The 23062-nt window shown below is 39.9% G+C and overlaps 1 protein-coding gene across 2 annotated transcripts in view; it reads right to left on the reverse strand.

Moving 5' to 3' along the window:
* Positions 1 to 1008: 1008 nt before the first annotated feature.
* The window catches only part of pawr (PRKC, apoptosis, WT1, regulator), a 79078-nt gene continuing 57024 nt past the window's right edge, over positions 1009 to 23062 (reverse strand). For both annotated transcript variants that reach the window (XM_084711253.1, XM_084711254.1), the window contains 4 exons: positions 17376 to 17410; positions 12568 to 12694; positions 5940 to 6044; positions 1009 to 1778 (listed from right to left, as the gene is read on the reverse strand). In XM_084711253.1, coding sequence (XP_084567379.1) covers positions 1692 to 1778; positions 5940 to 6044; positions 12568 to 12694; positions 17376 to 17410 — 354 coding nt within the window. In that variant the 3' untranslated portion in view covers positions 1009 to 1691. The remainder of the gene's footprint in view (positions 1779 to 5939; positions 6045 to 12567; positions 12695 to 17375; positions 17411 to 23062) is intronic.

Raw genomic sequence — 23062 nt, forward strand, 5'->3', positions numbered from 1 at the left:
TTATCATTTAAACTGGAAAGTTGTAGAATACAGTTTTCTTCATTCAGGTTTGTAGATGTTCTACTGGGATTCAAATGTACCAAGAAATAATTGGAACAAAGTAAATCTGGCACTAATGTTCATTAAAAAAGCGCCAGGCTTTAACAGGTTTTTGAAATAATTGACAAAACAAATCTCACATGCATTGTAAGGCACGATGCCCACTTTGGCTGATGGTACTGTAGCAGTAATTGTGTTGAATTTGGTCCAAGAGTTCCTCGACAGAAGCGCCACAAGTTCACCGATGAAACTGCACTCAGACACAATTCAAACGTTTCAACACTGGAGATTTAGGCAGCACTTTCTATGACGTCCGTGTTTATAATGAGCATTAAACATGTTATAATCTGCTTATAGCCTTATATATAATTATAAGCACTCATACATAATCGTAATTCTTGATAATAATAATCATAACACATTATAAACCATTCTATAATGACTTACAAGGTCATGTATAATAAGATCACACAATTGATGGTCACTCACTGATATTTATTTATCAACTACTTATTAGGTGAACATTATAAGAAATTAATGGACACCCTGCAGCCAATCAGAAACAAGAATTCACCCAGAACATAGTTTAAATCAATTAACATTACTAACTTATTGTTATTTAATCAATTATTTTCATTTATTCTTTAAACTATGACAATTCATTCATTTGGTGCTGATTCCTTAAAAAAATAAAAAAATAAAACAATAGTCATTTTAATGTTTTTCAATCAATATAAGAGTAATGATGTAAATATGATCATTACCTCTAATGTAGCACATCACATCGCAATCACAACATCGGTCAAAATAACCGCAATTAGATATTTTTTCAAAATCATTCAGCCCTGGAAGGCAGACATCTATCTGGCCAATATCGCCAAAAGAAAGGAAACTGACACCAAAACAATCTAAATGGTTAGAAAGTTATGTATTTTTCGATTTTGGGGTGAACTGTCCCTTTAAGGGTTAGGGCTAGTGTATTATAAAACACTGTGATCCTCGCAAAAACAATGTTGGTGAGTAACCAGCAACTATTTAAGTATTATGATACTTGACCTTATCGGCCATTGTTACAAGGAATTACAAATACACAGCGCTTGTAACTAATTATACAGTGTTATAAGCAGATTATAACAAATTTTGAGTATGTTTATAATGTATTACAGACATGGACATCATAGAAAGTGTTACTGAAATTTTTCTTTTTTTAATTTTACCTGGGTGGCTGCTGTGTGCACAGACATTAAGACTTTTTTAAACCTCTAAACAAGTTTTAAAAGACTTTGTGTGCATCTGTTTGTGCAGCACATACATTCATTTTACTTTTATCCTATTTAAGACTTTATCAAAAAAAAAAAAAAAAATCAAAATAAATGAACAATCTAAATGGCCTATATACAATAAATTTACATTAAATATGTAGACGATGACAGACAATCCCCATGAGGCTGTCGGGACAGGAGAACGTTTTCAGCTTTCACAATACATGGAACAAATCCTCCTCAGGGCGTCGGGGGTGTTTTTAAGGCTGCGAGGCTGAGGACGACTACTTTACAGTTTCACCTCTAACAGACAGAATCAAACAGATAAAAGGCCGTGCTGCTGGACTTGACCCGGAGCGGGAGGTCAGGAGGAAGGTGGCTGGGCTGTTTCTACCTCGTCAGCTGACCCACGACTTTCAGCAGAGTCTTGTTCTCCTGTTTGAGCTGCTCGTTCTCATCTTCGATGTCATCCAGGTCCTGCGGAAAAAGGGCACAACGGACAGCTCTGGGGTTAGCACTCTCCGGACGCATTTAGACACATGAATATTCACAACTGTGCCTCAATACCTCGGAGGGCCCAGTCAGGCTGGAGTGTTAGTCTGAGAATTTAAGCGAGCGTTACTTGCTGCCAGGTATGTACCCTCCAGCCCGGCTGCCTTGATAGCAACAAATTAGACATTAACAGCTTCAATTAGTTGCAAATGAGAGAGGCTCTCGGTTGCCACAGTGCTGTCTCATCAAAGTGACACTCCTCATTTTCCGTTTCCTCCATCACCGATCATGATCGCATGGCTGCTGAGAGGGAGCCCAACTGCACGCAGAGGAATTAAAAAAGTCAAACTAAGGACGTCACGAGTTTCTGGACACATGATATTGTCCAAGATGCAGATAATTTCCAACTCATTTTGGCTTCCCCCCCCTAATCCCAGAGAACATCGTGTCTCTGTCCTGTGGTGGAATTAACATAATATTATGTCTACTTTTATCATGATGGCAGATACTGAAATAAAATGCCAGTTCTGTATGCTATTTTTTTTGTTGTTGCAGCCTAAAGTGCCCTATTTCAGGGCAGCTTTCCTAAAAAAAATTAGATGCATATTGCAGTGCTTTCAGGTGTTTTTGGCAATGAATTTGAGAGAGCAAGTGAAAATTGCTGTGAAAAAAGCTCTGCTTTATTTGTAAATGAAAACATGCCCCTTAAGGGTTTTCCATAAAAGAAGCTAAAATTGTTGGAGCTCAAACTCAGTCAAAACTGCAAACAGAGAATTATAAAATACAAAAGAGCACAGAGCATTGATAAATGCCAATAAAACTTTCTGCGCTTCTCAGTACCTGTGACAAAATAAAATAACATGGAGGTATGTTATGGAGGACAGCAAAGGGTTTGTCTGGTGTGATGAAGAAATGCACCTGCTTCTGCGAAGGAAAGCTGCATTACCAGCACAAAACCTACGCTGTTACCACAACAAGCCATGCAGATGCAGGCTGGTGATGTCTGGACAAATAAACCATATCTGAACACTTGCAAATAACAGTGCCTCAGTGTCTTTTTTCTTTTTTTCGCGGTGTCAAAAGAGGTCTTTCAAATATTAGTATTGTTTCGAAGTTCAAAATTCTGGTATCGTAACAACCAGGCTCAGGAGTTGGTGCGTTGGTGACCAAAGCCAGAGCTAAAAGAGAGTGACTACGAGACTTATATTCACCAGGTGGCAGGAAACACAACTCTAAATGAATGATCATGTTGCTCTCTGCCTATTAGTTGTTTAAATAAGCAATAGTTTGCTAACACATTTGCCATATCAACTTACAAGCAAATGCTGCGTTCACAAATTGTTTCCACTGGCCAAAAAAGCACCACAAAAAAACAGTTACTGCAAAAAGCAGAATCTATGATTGCTTCAACAGTAGATGAAAGATCTTATCGGCTTCCATCGCACGGATGCACACGCTGACAGCGATCTGAGCTCCAAACCAGACAGGATTTCTCTTCAAAGCATATCAAGAGGCAGATATAGGTCCAGAAGTTGAGCTTTATCTTTTCTTTCTCTCCTAAATAAACTTCTACAGTGACTGAGAGTTCAATCTCCCTCAGCAGAAACGGCAGACTGGATCAGCTGTTATCTACTGCTTTCCCATCAGGCCTTGCAGGAGCCTCTCTCAGGGACATTTGTGATGGCTATCACCGCGTCGACCGTCCTTACATAAAGCCCTTCTCTTATGACCATCTTCCTGTCCATGTGATGCTATCACCGTGATGCCTCCTGCAATATTGCACTCGTCGTGTTGTTTGCAGATGGGTGGTGTAGTGTGTATCATAATGACCGAAGTGTCAGATAATAACCAAGCAACATTCATTCAACAAGTTTCTGAAAATGTATACATCACATCAAGGGCTGTATTTGTTGGCAGAGCTTGATGTCTTATTTAGATTTGATTGGCTCTGCGGGGGAGAGCTAAGGTCTCATTTCTCTGAATATTTGAGACAGGAAAGTTCTTCAGATCTACCCCCCCCGCTATGTTTCCCCTCACGGATGCCAAAAAACAGAGATGTATTTTACCACCAGCCTCGTGACCCAGATAACAGGAGCAAAGGCTGCAAATTGAAGAGGGATTGCGGCCGTCTGGAGAGAAAAGGGGATGGGGGTTCAGAGGGTACGGAGAGGTTTCGCTCCAGCTCTTGAATATAAAGAACACTCAGCTTACATGAGTGTTCCCTGACCTGTGAACCCCGACCACAGCTTGAGGAGGAAACAGGACCCTGACGTGTGGGGCAAAACCAAACTAAAAAACACACACACGACCCCTGCTAGTGGGTTCATGTCGGTGTGAAACACTCCAGAGTGTGATGGCAACAAGATCTCTCAAAACCACTTCTGACAATAATTATACAATAAAACTTATCGTGACTCGTCTGAACATTTCCATGGCTGATTTTCCTGAAGGAGGACTTTGAGTTCTTCTTCACAGAGTATTAAGAAGTGCCACAATTAGTGATGGGAATAGATAAGATTTTATTGATACTAATACTATTATCGATTCTACTTGGTCCAATCCCTTCCTGGATGTTTCAACATCTTGTTACTGCTTCAATGCTTATTTGAAAGAATAATTTTACAGACATGACAACTGGCACTGCTTTCATCTTTCTACATGAAAAAAAGCCACGCTGGGAACCATTTCTTCCTCTCCACCATAACACCGTCTTATTACAAGTTTCCATTAGCAGACACACATGAGTTTGAAGTCACTGCCTTGCAATGTGTGACTGTCAGAAAAACATGCCGGCACTGATAGAAGGAATTGATCAGCTCAGACGCATACAATTCCGATGGATCAGGCAATTTGGAACTGATTCTTAACGGTTCTGGTTCTCGATCTCGTCCCTTGCCACAACTAAGTGTCATCAGAGCTTACTGTATGTAGAGCATTTCATTTGAGTGGTCCCAAGTAGAAATAGAGAGGCAAAGTCACTCCCTTTTGGACCTAACTTGTAGCCAGACATTTTGACACCAGAGCTCATTTGAGAGTCTGCAGCTCGTCTCTGTATGTCTTTCACTTGGACTGCTACAGCCACCATCTACACCTCTGCAACTGTGGAAGAGTAAAGACCATGTAAACATTAGGGTCAGACCTTTGGAGTATAGTGGTGATTGAACTGTAATCAACAAATTCTGCAGCGTTCGGTGAACATGGAAAACGCTTTTATTCACTTCCAGCTGAGAAATACAGCCAGTCTTTGAAATAATGGTTGATTATAATCTTTTTCTTTTCTTTTTACCTATCTTTCTGATTGGCTGAAAATGGTTCAGTTGCAGTTTGGTGATTATTTAGTTTGGCCTGCAGCTCTACTCTACTGAATGTGAAACAACACAGAAGGTATGAGGTGAAAGTTCACTTTGAAGATTTAATTGGATTTTGAACTCTGAATCTTGCTCAGACCTTGTACTGAGTCTAACATAAAACGTACTGGCTGAGAGGAAATCAAAAGAAAGTGGAGTGAGAGATTTCACCTCACTGAAATACACTGAAATAGACGAGGAGAAAGAAGCTTTGTGGTATTTTCAGCTGCACAGCGCAATTTCTTACTTATTGATCTTTCTTTTCTTGCTTTATTCAACAAAACGATCTGTCCAAACTCTCTAAGATGAGGCCCACAACCGTGTTTGTCCAATATGACTGAAAATAAACACAAATTTAAGTGGACAAATAGTGAAAAACAGTCTGTCTCAATTTGCTTGAGACATACAATCATGTCTGAAAGTCTAACCCACCACAGTGGATGTGTTTTTGACGGATAAATCAATAAGAAATTAAAATCACCTGTCATACTAACCAGTAACTTTTGATGCTCAAATGTCATCGAACCACTGGTAAGTTTGTTTAGAGTTAAAATTCAAACTGCAATAACAAAACTCTGAATAAAATAGAGTGTAAATCCAAAAATAAATGTTTGTTGGTGTCCAAATCCTAATGAACTGCCAGAAAATCATTGCAGAAAAACACATAGCTATTATAAACAACTCCACTAAAATGCCAGATGATGATTTAAAACCCCCGCAAACCGCCCACACATGAGAACACAAAGGGACGCTCAAAATATCAGACATCAGAGAAGAAAATTACGTGGGCTCGACTCACTCTGTTCAGCAAGTCAATTTCCTCCTTCAGCTTCCCGATGAGGTCGTCTTTGTCCTGGTGAGCCTTCAGCAACCTGACGTTCTCCTGACGCTCTCTGGCCAGCTCCTGAAAACACACATACACACAATTTAGCAACAAGAATGATAAATGTTTTCAACAGATGAAAACAGCGCGCGAAATATGGTTCATTCGCAGTGATACATGACTAAAAACTACCGTGTTATTATGGGACGACCACTGCCCTAAGGAAGTTGCACCAGACTGCTGTGGTGACAAACAAGTGGGGTATTGAGTTAAAGGTCTTGATTTACCTGCTGATCCATGTTCATGAACTCTGGGTAGCCATTGAAAGCATAAGATTGCAGATAAAAGCAGTTTTTTTTCCGCAGCTGCGGTCCACCCTAATGACAGGTTGAAGGCTGGGGCGTCCTTTAAGTGAACTAGTTGGTACAAATTGTTGCCGAAAGACAGCGGAGTGTTTATACCTGCTCTCTCCTGAAAGGCAGACATAGTGTTGCACTCCTTTGTGTGCATGAAAAGAAGCAGTTGTGTGAAGAATGAAAAAAGAGTCGATTCTGCCAAAATGACAAAAAAGAATGGGCTGACGCAGCTTCCCCCAATTCAGAGTTGGAAAGGTGTGCAGGCAGCAGGTTTCAAACGCTTTTCGAGTATCAAACAAGGACTTTGTCTGATGCATACAAATTAGGGTTGAAAAATGAATCGAAACTTTATCAAACAATATGGCCTACTGCCATTTTCAAATCACAGAAGGTGCGATACTTGTTAACGACAAAATGTGTGTAAAAAATACCATTTTAATTTAAATGTTGTTGTGCTACAGAAAGGTTTTGCCCTACAAATCATGTTCTACAGAACATCCTCGCAAAAGTCACTTCTAAGGCCTCATGATCCTATAGCATTTTTTATTGTGACAGAAAACTGCTGACAGGGTGCTGGTGTAATGGTGGGATGAAGTGAATGTGCGATTAGAGAAAGAAAAAAACAGTGCGTGGGTTTGCCGTTATGACTGACATCAGCGAGATAGCTTAGTTGACGCTTTTAATGAAAAAAGCGTCAGTAACAACGACATCGGCTTTTCCACTAGAGGAGGCTGGGACCAGCTGCACAAAACATGTGGAGTGCTCAGAAAAAAAGCGCCTCTTCTCTAGGCAGCCAAATGTGCCACACTGAAAAAAAGCCAACGAGTCAAGTTGCAGTTTACATCCATGCCTTTCAAAACTTATATATGCAGTAAAGACTTTGAAGGAATTTAATAAAAGGTATTTAGTGTATTTCTTTTGGCAAAATGAGACTTATCACTATATTGAAGTTTGTGATTCTTTGGGACCAACTGAACATTTGTGCCAAGAAGATATCTGTTCTCGAGATATTGCATTCACAAGAATGGGATGGAAAGACAACCAGAAAACATAATGATTCTGGTCATGGCTTTTGCCAGTGCAGAGGGATAAAACCACTACATGGACAAAGAGACATATTCATTTTGAGACGTTTTTCAATGAAAATGAAAATAATGATTAAAAAAATGATCATTCCCTCTTATATTGAAAATCATCAGTCAAAATAATTCTCATAAAATCTTTCTACAAATGCCTTACAGAGCTCAGACGTCTGAAAAGAACACAAAGTAGAATTCCCACTCCATCACATTAGGAGAACCCAGCTCAGACTGTTTGGACACCAGATTAGGGTGCCTCTAGAAGGGCAGACTATGGCGGTACACCCGACTGAGATTATACAGTGTCTTCTATCTGGCCTGGAAAGCCTTCCCCAGGACGAGATACAGGAAATAGCTGTAACAAAGTGCGTCTGGGCTACTTTACTTAGCCAGATGACCGGCAGAAATGGACAGTGGATTGATTCTGCCACAAAAATATACATCTTCATTCAAAAGAAACCTCTTAAAATCTCAAATGCACGTTCTTCAAGTGATTTTTTTTTTTTTGTTAAAGTTACGTTTTGGGCTTTTTTGCCTTTATTGTGATAGGACAGCTGAAGAGCAGACAGGAAATGGGGTGAAGAGAGGGGGGATGACACGCAGCAAAGGCCCACAGGCAGGAGTTGAACCAGCGGCCGCTGCAGAGGACCAGCAGCCTCCACACACGGGGCGGACGCTCCACAAACTGAGCTACACGGCCGCCCCGTCTTCAAGTGAAATTTATGTGAATCAATCTTTACTACAGCACTAGAAAGAATCGGATGTTGCCAAACCTACAACTGCAAACAGCTGGATTCGACATTTGAGAACATTTAGGCATCTGCATTAATCTGATGCCACGTTACACTTCAGCTTTCATGAAACTACTTTTATTGAAAGCAAATTTTACTTCCAAAGACATCTGCCTTTAAATGCTGTTAGTCAATAAAAAGCACTGACGTTATGTGACATGACAGTTTCAAACAAATGTATAATTTTCTTTTTCTCAATTCAACACATTCTTAAAAATACCCAGTCTGTAATAATCAACACAACAGATTGTCACTGAACAATGGCTGATTTTTTTTTTTTTGTAGTGCTTTTGTGTTTCTTCAAATTGTTCTTGATTAAAAGCCAGTGTGTTCCTGTCTGCCTCCAATATCCAACGGGAAATAAACAGAAATTGTTCTTTACTGACAGAAACTCCGTGTACGCAATTAACACACTTAACAAGCACAAAAGTTAACACATGTTGTTTGTGTTTATGGTGGAAATGAAGTTCAGACCAGGATTTCCACGTTCCAGTTTATATATTTTTTTCTGTTGCAGATAAGCGTGAATTGTTTCCATAGAAACCAAGCACAGCAGAAGGCATAATGTAGCCGATATAAATATGCTCACCGATGAAACTCTATTCATCCTGGTTTGTGAATTCGCTGTAGATAAATGCAGCTTTGAAGTCTCCTTTCAAAGAGACCTGAGCAAACATCTCTGCCTCGCCTTTCACACCAATACAGTAAAGCAACTTAATCTCCATTAGCGGTTTCCTTCTGAATGGGTAGAAATAAGTCATCTGATCCAACCCTGTAACTTTCCTCCTAACCCGAGTTGAGGTTAGACTGCATTTGCCTTTGGAGAATGGAAACAGTTCATCGTCATATTCACACTGCGACTGTTTTCCTCTGACATCGCACTCAGGCTAAAAACGATAGCAGGTGCTAGTGTTAGCATTTGACCACTTCCTAGCTAAAAGTTATTTAGCGCTAAGCCTGGAAGCAAAGCTTACATTGCAAGCTTGATTACATCCAGTGTGTTTTATTTCCAGGTTTGCAGAAATGTGTTTAAGACGTGCTTTGATATTTTATTTGTGTAACGCTATCCAGCGGTAACGTTGACATTTGCTGTTGTCTCACAGAAGCTAATGGGTTAAAATATGTCAATTTAGTTTGAAATATGACCTGACATCCCTCCAGATTTTCACTTGGTGCATAAAACATCATAAAATGTTGAAAAATGTTGATCACTGCTTCCCAAAGCCCAATGTGACATCCTCAAATGTCTCAGATGTTTTGTCTACAACCCAAATATAATCACTGTCAGAGTAAAGAAACCAGAAAATATTCAGATTTGAGAAGCTGAAATCAAGAATTTACACATTTTTGATTAAAAGAACAAAACAAAAAAACCCCAAAATGATTAATTAATTATCAAAATAGTTGCCAATTAATTTACTAGTCAATTAATAACTGATTAATCACTGCAGCTCTAATGATGATCAAACATATTGTCTGTCTTTGCTCTTGTGAGGTTTTTCAGTAAAGTCTAAGGACATAAAACTGCTGCCTGGATCTCAGAGATTTACCTGCCAGCAATCTTATGCCTTCCAGTGAAAGGAATGATGTGCACAAAAATAAGTGTGTGAAATGTGATTTTTAAAGTGTTTCTAGTCATTTGACTCAGAGAAACATCTTGCAGAGAAAGTCACTGAGGTCGCGGCGGTACTTACTTTAAAACCCTTCCTTTAAAAGCCGCCCGAGTGACATTTGATTCCGAGTTGACTTTCTGCAGTGGCAGCACTGAGGGGTTGAGTGTCTGATAGGAACGGTGTAGGAGGAAAAGACATATCTGCACTGTAAAAGGTCATCTCTCCGACAACACCGAGGAGAATTTCTGCCAGCGCTGAGCTGCGGTTTCCAGCCAGAAAATCAGAACGCGGGCGGCCGCTCAAAGGACTCAAAGTGGAAATTCATCTAAACAAAGTGCCGCTGATAGGGGGCTTTCAGTGGGCCAAAAGAGTTTTGGATGAAGCCTCACAAAAGTCAGGGAGCGCTGAAAAGTTGATAGGGTTCGGTAGTGATAGAAGATGTCAATCAAAAGCTGATTCTTACTCTATGATTTATATTTTCATGGTGCTTTAGCTTTGGTTACACAGAGGGAAGCAGAGGAAGGAAAACCCACTGAAATTCAGCTTAGGATTTACTTTCATTCGCTGACATTTCTTCAGAATTCATGTCCTATTTCCAGCGTTGAACCGAGACCTCGATGGTTTAACAGTGTGAATGAGTATAAAATGAGTTAACATTACAGGATAGCACATTATAAGAAGGACTCGTGTGTGTTTTGGCTCAGTAGCAACCACTAAGTACACTGTGGTCATATCCTCAGCATTGTTTCTGAGTATTTGGGGTTTTACAGACATGAGGAGGACTTTCCATTCCATAAATATAAACAAATTGCACTGTTTTGTTGGTTTTATTTGTGCTGTCTTGTTTGTTTTATTCTGATTATTTGCTCTTGCTGTGTTTTGAGTGTTTTTTTTATTATTTGACTGGACTGAGCTGTGTTTGGTGAAAACATTCATGTTTAACACAAAGTTTATTGATGAAATATTTAAAAGGAGTAGGACTTGATAAGTATTCACTTCTTCACACTCCTCTTTGGGCATGAATTATTTATTGTGAATTTGCTGAGCATTTGCTGTTAAGTTCACTGTTTTTTCTTGTTTTTTTTCTCTTACTTTTATTTTTTACACATTAACAAATAATCTCATTTAATCAAATTTAAATGTAATTAAAGTCCTTAGTTTAGTAGTAGTCCTTACAATAACAAATTATGAAAACTAAAATAAAGAAAATTTGTATTTTATAAACTTGGCAGTGTGTAAAAGGCTCTAAATAGCTTTTAGACTTCAGGAGATAAAGTTCAAAGAAAATGTAATTAAAATAGAATTGAAAAGTGAATAATAAAATTAAAAACTTAGAAGAAAATTTGGGTTTTTGGTGGTCAATTTTGCACCGGGAGGACTTGGACTCACACATTCATTATTTTAGTGTTTTTCACCTGTGTCAGGTGTGATCTCTACGTCTCTATCTTTCCCCACCTGGCCGACAAATTACTTTTTGATCATTTGCCATCTAATTGAAACGATGGATAACAATTTAATCAAGCGAGAGAGCTACTGAGAGAAGAGAGTGGATGAGTAAAAAGAAAACCTGAACAGAATCTAAAAGTGAGCATTACTTAGTTCTTATTCCAGCGTGGTTACATTTCTAATTAAAAAAAATCAGCAGGAAGAGTAACTCCGCTGGCCGGAGTGACACAGCCAGCGAGATGTCCCATTAAGTATCGAGCCTGTTTGATAAAGGAAGACATTTGAGTCCCACTCCATACGTAGGTGCACTCTCAAGAACAACAGAGCAGAAGAACTGACCTTCTCACAACAGGGAGGCAATAAAACCTGCCAACGTGTGTATTCTGACTCATCTGGACCCTAATAGGAAACAGTCGAGTCTCACAGCAGATGCCCACGTTTACTCACTTTTTATGAGCAAAAATAAATGTATTAATGTAGCTTTGTTTGGGCTTATATTTATGAAGAAAAATCATGACAGACAAACTCCTCCAAGTTATATAATGACATTCATTCAATGACTTGCCAGGAATTAGTTGAGAAGACTGATACAACTCTGATGTCTATGCATTAACTATGGAGGTATAGCAAACAGGTGATTAGCTTAGCTTAGCATTAAGACCGGAAGCAGGGAGAAACTGTAAGCTTGGCTCAAACTAAAAACAAATGCAAAAAAAAGCACCTCTAAATCTCACTAATTAACACGTTATAAGTACTATTTTGCCACTGATTACCATAAGATAGCTCCAGCATGTTAAAAAACCTGTCGTTTTTACATTTTGGTTTATTTCAGTATTACTAAGTAAGGTTAAGAGAGGGTTTGTGATTGAAATCAGAAACTTTTCAAGCATTTCCAAGGTATCAAAACCAAACTTTTTTTTATGCTTTTAAAGCCTTTATCGTCACATCTAACTTGAGGGGTGCAATGCCCCTCAATCCTGAGGCAAAGCAGGAGAAAACGCAGTCATAAAATTGCCATTGCCATTTATATTGGAAGAAATATTAATCTCTACTCCACAGCACATCACATCATCTAACATTATCTACATTTTTGCCCATTCAGTTGGGTGCCCATGGCTGTTTCTCACTGCCATATTCATGCTAAGATAAACTAATTTCTTTCTGGCTCTAGTTCTATCGTAAATGCATGGATGTAATAAAAATGTCAAACTGTTCCTTTTAATTATGATCTAACTGGCTTGTGTTTGTATTGATATAGTACCGATTAGTAGCAATAATTACTAAACTAGCAGTAATGTAAACAAGTTCAGAGGACATACCTTCTCCAGCTCCTCCATTCTTTTCTCCAAACTTCCTGGTGCTGCAGCTCCTCCATCTCTGCCGTGACGGTTGTGTCGCTGTCTGCTGTTCCCACCCACCTCCTCCTCAGATCCCGGCCCTGCAGAGCTGTTACAAACACACACACACACACACACAAAAAAAAAAACATAACTACGATACCTAATACAACTTAATTTATGCATGTTTTTACATTTTGAATTCTTTACATGAAAAAGTAAGTTGGAAAAACAGTGAATTTTGAGGCAATTTACAGTCTTCAAAGTGTCCAGTACTGCATTCAAACGGAGGCCGTTTGAAGGTATGAATCATGCCCACATTATTAAACTTCAATAGGATGACACATCCATCATCAAAAGAACAGGTGGGAATATCTTCTGCGTGTTTGCCCTTTCAATTAGGCATGCATTATTAACAGCCCTCTGCCTTTTATTCCATTAATGGAGAAGAGGCCGTCAAGGGTTTGCAAGTTTGGTGCAAAAAGGATTCTGATTATGAAACAATTTACATACTACAACTTCAAATAGGCTCAAGAATGGCACTGGCAACTTGTGCGTCACTCTTCTTAAGCTGGTGAGACAAAAAAAAATGGTTTTAAAGGTTTTTGTATGCAGCTCGAGCAGAACATTAACCTTATCTCCTCCTCACTTCCTGGCTGCTTAGAGACGGATTCTGGGGCAGCTGGGAAAGAATATTCATGTGCAGTTTATTTTCTTACTGACCTTATTTCAATAATTACTGGCGTGGAAACTTGGCTTGGTGCTGTACCCCCTTTGCCGACTACAACAACTCCCACTCCCCGGTAGGAACAGATCGTGCCAGGTTTATAAGATCTCCCTGGGAATCAAATTACTGGGGAGCCTGTAGGCTTCACTGAATTGTCTGAAGGGGGCCGTCTGCATATTTCTACAGCTGAAACAGACAAGAACGCTGCTGGCAAGACAAAGAACAAATATAAAACTCCTTTGTACCATCTGCACTCCTTTCAGGACCTGCCAAATATGATGTTCCCATTATCAGACAACTTTACAAAGTTTTTAATTCTGAGATTGGAGAGGCAGCAGTGGGCAATATCATTAAAAACTGACATAACATAGACATAACTGGTTTTTTTTTTTCTTTGGGATATTCTTAGCTTGTACTGGATTGATGACAGTGACATGCAACAGGGATCTTTAGCCAGCAAATCAAACATAAAGGCTGTGGGTCTATGGTATTTGTCCTGACCACTAGCCTACTAGGATGCTCTGATTCAATTGTTAAACCACGAATGGGTGAAATAACCAGGCAGGAATATTTTTTGCTTAATTTAGTGACTTTAGTACATGAGAAGTCAAAGCACTTTATCACACTGATGTAAAAATCCCACAACTGCCACGTTTTCAGACTATAACCCATGCTAGCACTTACCAATGTCATCATTTTTCATTTTCTTAAAGGCCATGAAAGCTTCTTTGTATTAGAATTACATGATAGTTGGTTTGTTACAAAGCACCATCTAAGAAGCCTTGAAAACAGTTTGGAAAAGGGCAAGCACTTTTGCTATTTTTGCCACCTCTGGCTAACATTACAACTCAGCTGAGTAGGACGCCGTTTATGTTTACATCCCATGTTGGCACAAGCACAGGCCTCTCATCTATGAGTAGATGCACGCTTCGTAGAAAGAAAATAGTTCCCACATGAAACCGCTCACAACAAGGTCTGTGGATTGTCTTGAGGAGATGGGCCATGATTTCATTAAGAGACACTGCTGTTGAGTTTTTTGGCGCTTTGAGCAGCACAAGCTGAGTACCATTTAGTCCTATTATATTTGAGAGAGGGCAGACGTCTCCACGGACGATATTTCCAAAAGTCTGCAACTCACACCAAAAAAAGAAAGATGGATAAATAGCACTGCAGGTAAGAGGAAAAATGTGTAGTTTTGATTTTAGCGTCCCTTTAGACTTAATGACAACAAACTACGGACATGAGCTCTATGATGTAAACACAGGCTAATATTTCTGACTCTTCTCTACTGAGGATTCTGGGCCATTTCTAAGACACAAGCAGAGGCGGTATTTTTCTGTACCTTGACATTTACAGAACCAACAGCTTATTTTGGCTCATTCTTACAGAGAGCCAAACACTGCAGCGGCCATCGCTTTTGATCAAGAGGGAGTCCTTGAAACGCTCTCCTTGGCGCTCGCCCACGCCAAGATAAAGTGCATTTCATTTGTCTCTCTCACTGACTCTTCCTTTATCAGCATGAGCACACACACACAAACAAGCACGCATGCAAAACGCTTTGCATGCACACACACACACACACGTATACATTACAAAGCGTGACAACGAATACATCCCCTCGCCATGATGCAGAAAAAGAGCCAAACACAAAACAATGACATGCCTTGTATGTCTACATCCATGCATGTCATCTTGTTTTCAGAGATATCTCACACACACACACACAAATAACACACACATGGGTATTCTAGGGTGCTCAGCAGGTGTTGAAGCCAAGCTTAAACATCCATGGCCTCGATACTAAATATCACACCGTGGCCCATTAGCACCCCGCTGGGTGAGGTCTGGGGGAGAGTGAGGCTGAGCCAATCACACACTCTTGGGAGCCTCAGCAGGCGGGAAGGAGAAAGCGCAGACAGGAGAGCCTTTAACAGCAGCAGCAGCCACAGGTATAACAACATCTCTCACTAACTCGAGTGTCAATGTGGAACAAGTTAAGACCACACTAGAAACCACAACACACAGTCCTCAACCATCTGATTAACACCCCGCCTTGCCCTGATGCCAGGCCATTCCCAGAAATAGCAAGTAAACATGAAGACAAACTCCATTCAGGGTCGTTTTAAAGATGTAATCAGTGACGTCTCCCTGTCCTTTTGCACAAAATGACTATAATTTATGGGTGGAGGCCTGCAAATGGAGCTGATCAATGTCGCTTCTTTAATCTCAATGGTAGCTGAGATTTTAAGCTTCATAAATGGGCAGATTTGGTTTTGAATGCCCCAGTCTCCCAGGTCCCTCGAACTATCCAAGATGAGCTACAGAACGTACATAGCTTTATTTTTGGTAGATGCTATTAACAACCATGTGTCAGTAGCACCCAGGATGGAACAGACATCCAGGTGTGTACAGTTCAGCATAGCAGAGACAAACACCCAGGTGTCTGTGGTGAACAAGACCACTTGCACCTGGCAGATCTTTTCCTAGTCATTTGTATCCATTCATCCACCTTTCAACCTTCTCCCTGCAGAGACTTTGTTGCTCTTTAGAGCTAAATGAGGAGACCGGGGAAAATAACCAAATACCTGTTGTGTGATTATTCTCATCCTGGTGCTAAAAGACACTCCCTTCATTTTCTCATTTGTGTTTGTAATACTGATGAAGTGTCGGGATGTGAGCTAATAATCTACATAACCTTACTGGTTCAGTTTTATCAGTTTTATCAACTGACCAACATTAGATGTTAGATATTTGAATGGAATTCGATGCTTCTCAAAGTCTGGACCAAGGTCTGCTTTCCAGGCCGAACAGCAAATCAATCCAGATGCAGCCCATACCTTGTATTATGAATACCATACCTTATGTGATGTAACATTTTCTATGTTAAAATAAAGGTTGATTAATACATTGTGCAGCTGTCAAAAGTATTAAATTATCTAGACTTTTTCAATACCATGTGTTTAAAACAGTACAATGTCAGTTACTCATAGTACCACATGTACCAAAGCTATAAAAATAATGATCTAAGTGCTCATTCAAGACCTCATTTCTGTTCCATTATTGTCCTGCCTGAAATTGGGCTCGCTGAGATATCTGGACCAAAAAAGAATAAAGGGGGAGAAGAGAGATGAGGTGACTAAGGCAGGTGAGGGTTGACAGAAAAGGAGTAAATTACGGGGAGAGAGAGAGAGGGAGAGTATCTTTAAAGTTGCTCTGTTGGCCATCTTCTGCCGTCCAGCCCACCTGGTGGGTTATCCGTTGCAGAACTGCAGAGCGTCCAAGTGTAGCCGGGCCAGCTGATGAGAGCGGCCGCCATAATTACATGGCCAGACTGAATGTCAGCTGGTGAACTTGGCTGTTGGGGTTGGCCACAGCTTCACAAATAACACAAAAATAATAACACACTGGACACAAACACAGGCTCTCAAAAGGACTTCACCACTTGCCATGTTTATTTGTGTGTTTCAAGCTGCATTGTGAGGATTAATCTAATCAAAAAGTTTGGGCCCTTAGTAATTCAGAGATATACCAAAAAAAAAAACATTTAAAATTTGACTATTATTTAAATATTGCACTGTTATTGATGGAGATGAAATAACATTTATTTTGTGCTCTTTGCTATCTCTCTGCTGTATCTTGAAAGGTTTGAAATCCCCTTAGCAAGCTTGACCGAACTGAACCCACACGTTTTAGACTTCAAAACCTTTCAAAGCAAATGATATACTTTCAACACCCCCTGCCAGCCATGGCGGCACAGTGATGGCCTGAACAAAGTGTCCACAGTCCAGATGGTGTCCTATCGACTACTGCTCAAAACAGTCACCAACAGTCATTTCTCTTGAGCCATAAAAGCATGAAAAGAGCAGCACTGAGGGGGAAAAAAAAAATCCAACAGTGACGCACCAGGAAAAGACCCTCTGACCATTTCAGATGGAATCTGCTCTCATAATTAATGACTCAAACTGCTGTTTCTCATGCCGGCCTCTGTTCCTTCTCTTGACACATTACCAGTGATGCTCAGGCAGATAAACTCTCGGTGTCAGGATAATAAAATGAGTCTCACCTCTTGTGGCGGCCGCTCCCAGATCTGGGGGTCTCCTGAAACAAAAAGGAAAGGAATACCATCAGTCCAAAAACTTACTTACTTAACTGCATCACCAATGCTTTCTTTCGTCATTTACAATGCACATTAATAAACATGTGCCAGAGTTAGCCAAGAGGCTATTATTCATCTGTAGTCCCTGGACAGATGTTACCAGAGTCACCATAAAAAACAGAATGTGAAACTAAAATTACAAAGTTATTCATCATTTGTCACTCTTAAGGATGCAGAACAATTATGACAAGAAAAAAGAATATTAATGTTAATAGATGCTTCACTGTCAAGTACTATTTAAAGTGTGCAACACAGAGACTCATAAAACAACATACAAAACAAATGAAGAAGCGTGAAAACATACAAATTATTATATTTAATTTCTGCCATATTTTGCCAATAGATGCCTGTAAATCTTACGCGCTGGATCTTCAAGTCTCTAATTTCAGCAGTGTTGCTGTAATTTCAGAAAAGCAGAATGAGTTTGTAGGTATCATCTATTGTGTTCATCTGCCCGGGGTCGTGTTGCCTCACCAAAGAGAAAAAAAAACACAAAATCCCATCTACCGGATATGAGAAATTTATCAGGAGGAGCATTTATAGAAAGCCTTTGGGTTGTGTATGAACGTTTGTGAATCGCAGCTGCTGAGCTGATATATAGATGAGCTTTGTTGCATTTAATAGTTCGGCAGGAGGCCTGTAGCCCCAAGGTTTGGAAGGCAATCTTGTTTTGCACCATGGAGGTGCATGTTTATCTTTTTTTCCCCATTATTGTATGATCTAAAGGTTGTTTAGATCTGTACAGCAGTGATGCTCCAATAAAGTCGCCCTCGGTTAAAGGCGCTTCCCTCGAAAAATGAGGTGTGTGTCACAGGCACCGTGAGATGAATACGCATCTCCTCTTTCCTAAGGTCTTGTGCAGTGAAGGGTTCCAGGCTTGATTGAGGGACCTTGGCTCTGCTACAATCTATCAGTCAGAACTCGGCTTTAGTGGGTGAAGGGACACGTTGCGGCCGACTCTTAGCATGCGCCAGCCTTTCTGTCTCAGTGACATATCATCCATTACCTGTGGATGAAACCCCGGCACTCATCTCTTCCCTGGCTCAGGCCTGGATAGATTTACTAGGTAAGATGGAGGACAGTAAGCGGGCAGTGTGCAGCAGCAGTAGGTCGCACACACTAAATTATACCTCATCTGCGCACAAGATTAGGTTCAAGCATGACCTTGATTTAAGAGCAAATAGATTTTTTTTTTAACTGACATTTTCTAGGATTTCAGGTAATCCAACAGCTGTCATAGCTGCACTTGAAAATCAAGTTCCAGCCTTATCTTATCTGAGTCTTATCAGGAATTTAGCCAAAGGAAGACGGATGGTGCTACTTCACGTGTACTGTACTCTAATTTCAGACCGAGCCTGAACCCATTAAATTTAATACAGGGTAGGACTAATCATGGAGTCTGTTTTTAGAAAATTAGAACCAGACTGTGAATACTGGGGTTATGGACAGTACGGTTTAAGGATTAAAGGGATAGTTCTGATTTTTTGAAGTGAGGTACTTATCCATAGACAGTGCAGTTTGAGGAAGCAGCGGGGGTACTGGGGTAGGAAGCTAAGCCATGCACTGCTGTGGTTAGGGTCAGCAGTAAAAAAATCAGTCATTTTACCTCACAAAACACGGGAGTTGCTGCTTCAGTCGGTTAGTTAGTTTGTGCTATTGTGTGACTCCAGTGTTTTAAAAGGTTACTTCTGATCTACTGAAGTCACACAACAACACAAATAAACTAGCATATTCAGGCAGTAGTAGATTGCCAACTCCCGTGTTCTGCAAGGAAAAATGATTGTTTTGGCAAAAGGAGTCTGGTTGAGCAGGAGAGAGAGATATTTGTCTTATAGAATAGCGGTTTCCTGACGGAAACGGCTGTCTGATGGCGAGGTAAACTGGTGAAAATACTACTAATACTATAGTGTAGACTTAAACTCACATTGATTTTTTTTTTGGGTGGGCCTTTTTCAAGTAGCTAAAATATGTTCTGCTGCTGATCTTGTCCAAAGCAGTACATTACTGTGGGTAATACATACCAATAACGTGAGTATCGACTACAACCCAACTGCAAAAAATCTGAACTATCCCTTTAAGTCTGATACGGAGTAGGACTAACCATGGAGTTGGTTTTTTCAGAAATTCAGAACCGGACTATTTACACTATAAAATGTTGTAAAATAGTTACAGAATCCTGATTTGAGAACTTGAAATCATGATTACAAATTTATAAAAAGATATCTTTTTATCAACTATCAGTTCCAGTGTAAATAATAAGATTAGGGGGTACCAACTCGGTGAGGACAAGATAGAAAAAGAGAAAGTGTGAGGTCTCGTTTCATGAATTTTTTAGTTGAGATATAGTTTTCAAACCAGATTCCCCCTAACAGAGCCTCCAGTCAATACAGATCTCAGCGTAGAAAGAAAAAATGCTGTCTAAATGTAAATGTGTGTTTACTCTCTTGCTTCCACAGTCTAGTGTAACTCGAATAAACCAACAGGGTTCTTTGAATATACAATTGACTTGGAAAGCCAGTCTGCTGGTTTCACACAGGAAACCCGACTATGTAGGAAATAATTGTTTGCTTTCACATTTCCCCAGAAATTTTAATACATCTGTTTAGTAAGATCCAGCATGTGCAAGTTTCATATTCAAAGTCAGTCAAGGGTCAGTGGGCTGGATTGATTATTTTCTGAGGTGAAAAGGGGTTGAAATATGAGTCAAAACAACAATATGAGGGAAGGTCAGAGCGGTCAGCAGACGTCGTGAAGCTGTGCCAATCCTCATTTGCACATTGTGATATATGCAGTCAAAACAAAAAAGCAAGACTGATTCTTATGTGATACTGAGTATAGACTAAAAAGCTAACGCAGGAAGGGTTTCATTTCTTGCATCTGCTAGCTAGCATGAGAACTTTTTGGACGGGTATAACTGAAATCCTGGTGTTAAGAACAAGCATTCCTTTAAACCATGGGGAGTGACGAATCAAAACTTCAGAACAAGAGCGAAATGCAAAATGTCTCCAGACTAACCACATCAGTAAGTCTCATTTTTCAGGACTAAATCATTTGATTGACTGTTGTTGGGCCAGAACTAATCAAAGGATTGTCTGTGTTCAAAACAGCACTGTGCATGTGTTTTATTTTCTTTATTTTTGATGTTGACTGCACATCTTCAATAGAAAAACACTGAGGTTTTCAAAAGCTGAGACTGTGTGCCGCCCCTTAGTCAGAGCCTGGAAAAAGGTATGTCCCCTTAATATACTTTCTTAGTTATGTTCAATTCCTGTGTCTCTGTAGTCTCACAATTGTGTTATTTACTCCCATAGGCAAGGTAGCCTAATATCGCTGTTTTATAGAACTTCAGACAGCTACAAAAACATAAGTGCTAAGTGGCGTTGACAGCAACTTAGCTCAGATACACTACTATAAACAAAGACACAACATCTTATTTGTTCATAATCACTTGGACTTTGTCAGGATCTCATGCTAATTCATTATCTTGTATCACAGTCTGAGTACTGCTCACAGTCTCATCCTGTCACACTGAGGCAGCAAGTCAACCCAACTGCAGATACATAAATAGAAAATGCCATTTATGTGTCACAAACAAAGGTTCCACCCTCACTAATCTTTACTGAGACTCCATTCACATCCACAGGGAGAAACAGATCTTCAACACATCTTTAACCCAGGAGCAGATCTATACAAGATCTATACCGTCACTGGAGTTTCAAGGTGGGAAACCACGATTAGTGTCATGAATCCAAAATCGTATAAATTTTCTTTTTTTCCCCTCAATATCTGGGCACCAAAATGATTGAAGGATTGTATGCAAGTGTTGTTTTACTGGAGAAGCTGATAGATTAAGGGTATTGAGCACTGATACCCACATGAGTTTCCTGAAAACATTGTTTCCAGTGAAAAACAAGCTAGAGTTTTTGGCTAGCTGAGCAAACTGACGGCACACACCTCAGTAGATTATGTCCTTGGATGTGTCTTGTTTTAGCCACTTCAAGTCCTGCTTCCATTTAATGCAAATTGGTCCTTGCATTTAATTTTTTCATAGTCCATCTTTTGTGTTTCTGGTTCTTCGTGTTAGCAGTTGCGTACGCTCAGTAAACCCTTATTTCTGTAGCCCCGACATATTTGGTAGCTAGCCGTTGATGAGTACTGTTTGCTGTTTTTGCAGAATCTTGAACTAAAAGCTGCAAAGGAATTGAAATGTTTGTGGAAGTACAACATTGTGTTGGTGAAGACTCGCACCTACATAGAATATTTTGTTTTGGTGGCCATTGGCCATAGACATGTGAACCCTGACACCCTGACATGTGAAATATGGTCACAATTCCCCCTTCTGTTCCTGAGTTATGGAGTGTTTTTGACGCACATTATGATGTCACAGTTTATCCTGTTAGATATGTGTTAAAATTTTTTGTCATGATGAGTACATCAATTCTGTGTTATGTTGTGTAAAGTATTTGATGAGTTGTAAAAGTCAGATTTTTAACTAGTGAAAGAGAAAAACTAATACCAGGGCTAAACTGTGCAGTACCAAACAGGTGTAATTACGTTCAGTAGCTTGCAGGCCATCATTCCTTCTATTACTGTGGGGACTGTGTGGATAAACTGCTCACCCACATCCCTTTGTGGCTGATATGCAGCCGAAAATCTGAAAATGAAATCATATTGTGTTTACAGAAAACATCCCAGACTTCATTTGCCACATTACTGCTGCACCTTTTGGCAGTGTTTCAGAGTGTGAAACCTCCTGTCTGGGATATGAATCCGTGAGACAAGGTCAGCGTAATTCATGTACGACTTCTTCACTGCACACAATACAAGCCTGTGCAACTTTATTTATCATGCTTGAGCTACGCTGACAGGTCCCATAAGCCCCGCTGCAGACCTCAGAGCTACTAAGAATGCAGAGACAAATATCAACAATAAAACAAGCACTTTATCACTGAGCTCGTGCAGATTGCTTCTTGATGTGCATCTCTGTGAATAAAATATTCGAACTCTTTCTTGGACATTTACTGCTTGATTTGATCTATGATTTATGGCTTGACAGCTCATTATATTGAAAAATCTCTAAAGGAATGCCATCTTAGTCCATGAAAAGGTGATCTTTGGCTTTCCATCCAGCTGCCTAACAACGCTCAGAGTATTTCTCTGCACAAAGCTGATAAAGATCACAATTTTACTTGAGGCATTCAGTAAATCCAAGAGAGTGAGAAGATGATCAAATAAGTGTGCAGGATTGGCATTTAGAAGAAGCGGGCAGGTCAAATACCAGCAAGACTAGACTACTGGAAAGTCTCTATCCTTGGAAAGATCACTGGCAAGTACTCTGTATGAAAACACTTGAGTCGTTGTAATTTATTTATGACATCCACATGTTGGGCATAATAATTATGGCCTAACATTGCACCTATTGTACCTTACTGCTTTTTATAGTGGAGATACTTTGCAGTTCCCTCACACACCGTTTTAATTAAGATGCCAGCTTCACCTAGCTGTCTGAGCCTTTGATGCAGGCTGAAGAAATAGATGTCAAAATGCCAACCTGGAACATAAATCGAAAGGTTGAAGATGAAAACAAGACTAAC

Source organism: Lutjanus erythropterus, chromosome 22 (genome assembly GCF_056507025.1).
Source record: "Lutjanus erythropterus isolate fLutEry1 chromosome 22, fLutEry1.hap2, whole genome shotgun sequence".
In the NCBI taxonomy this organism is placed as follows: domain Eukaryota; kingdom Metazoa; phylum Chordata; class Actinopteri; order Lutjaniformes; family Lutjanidae; genus Lutjanus; species Lutjanus erythropterus.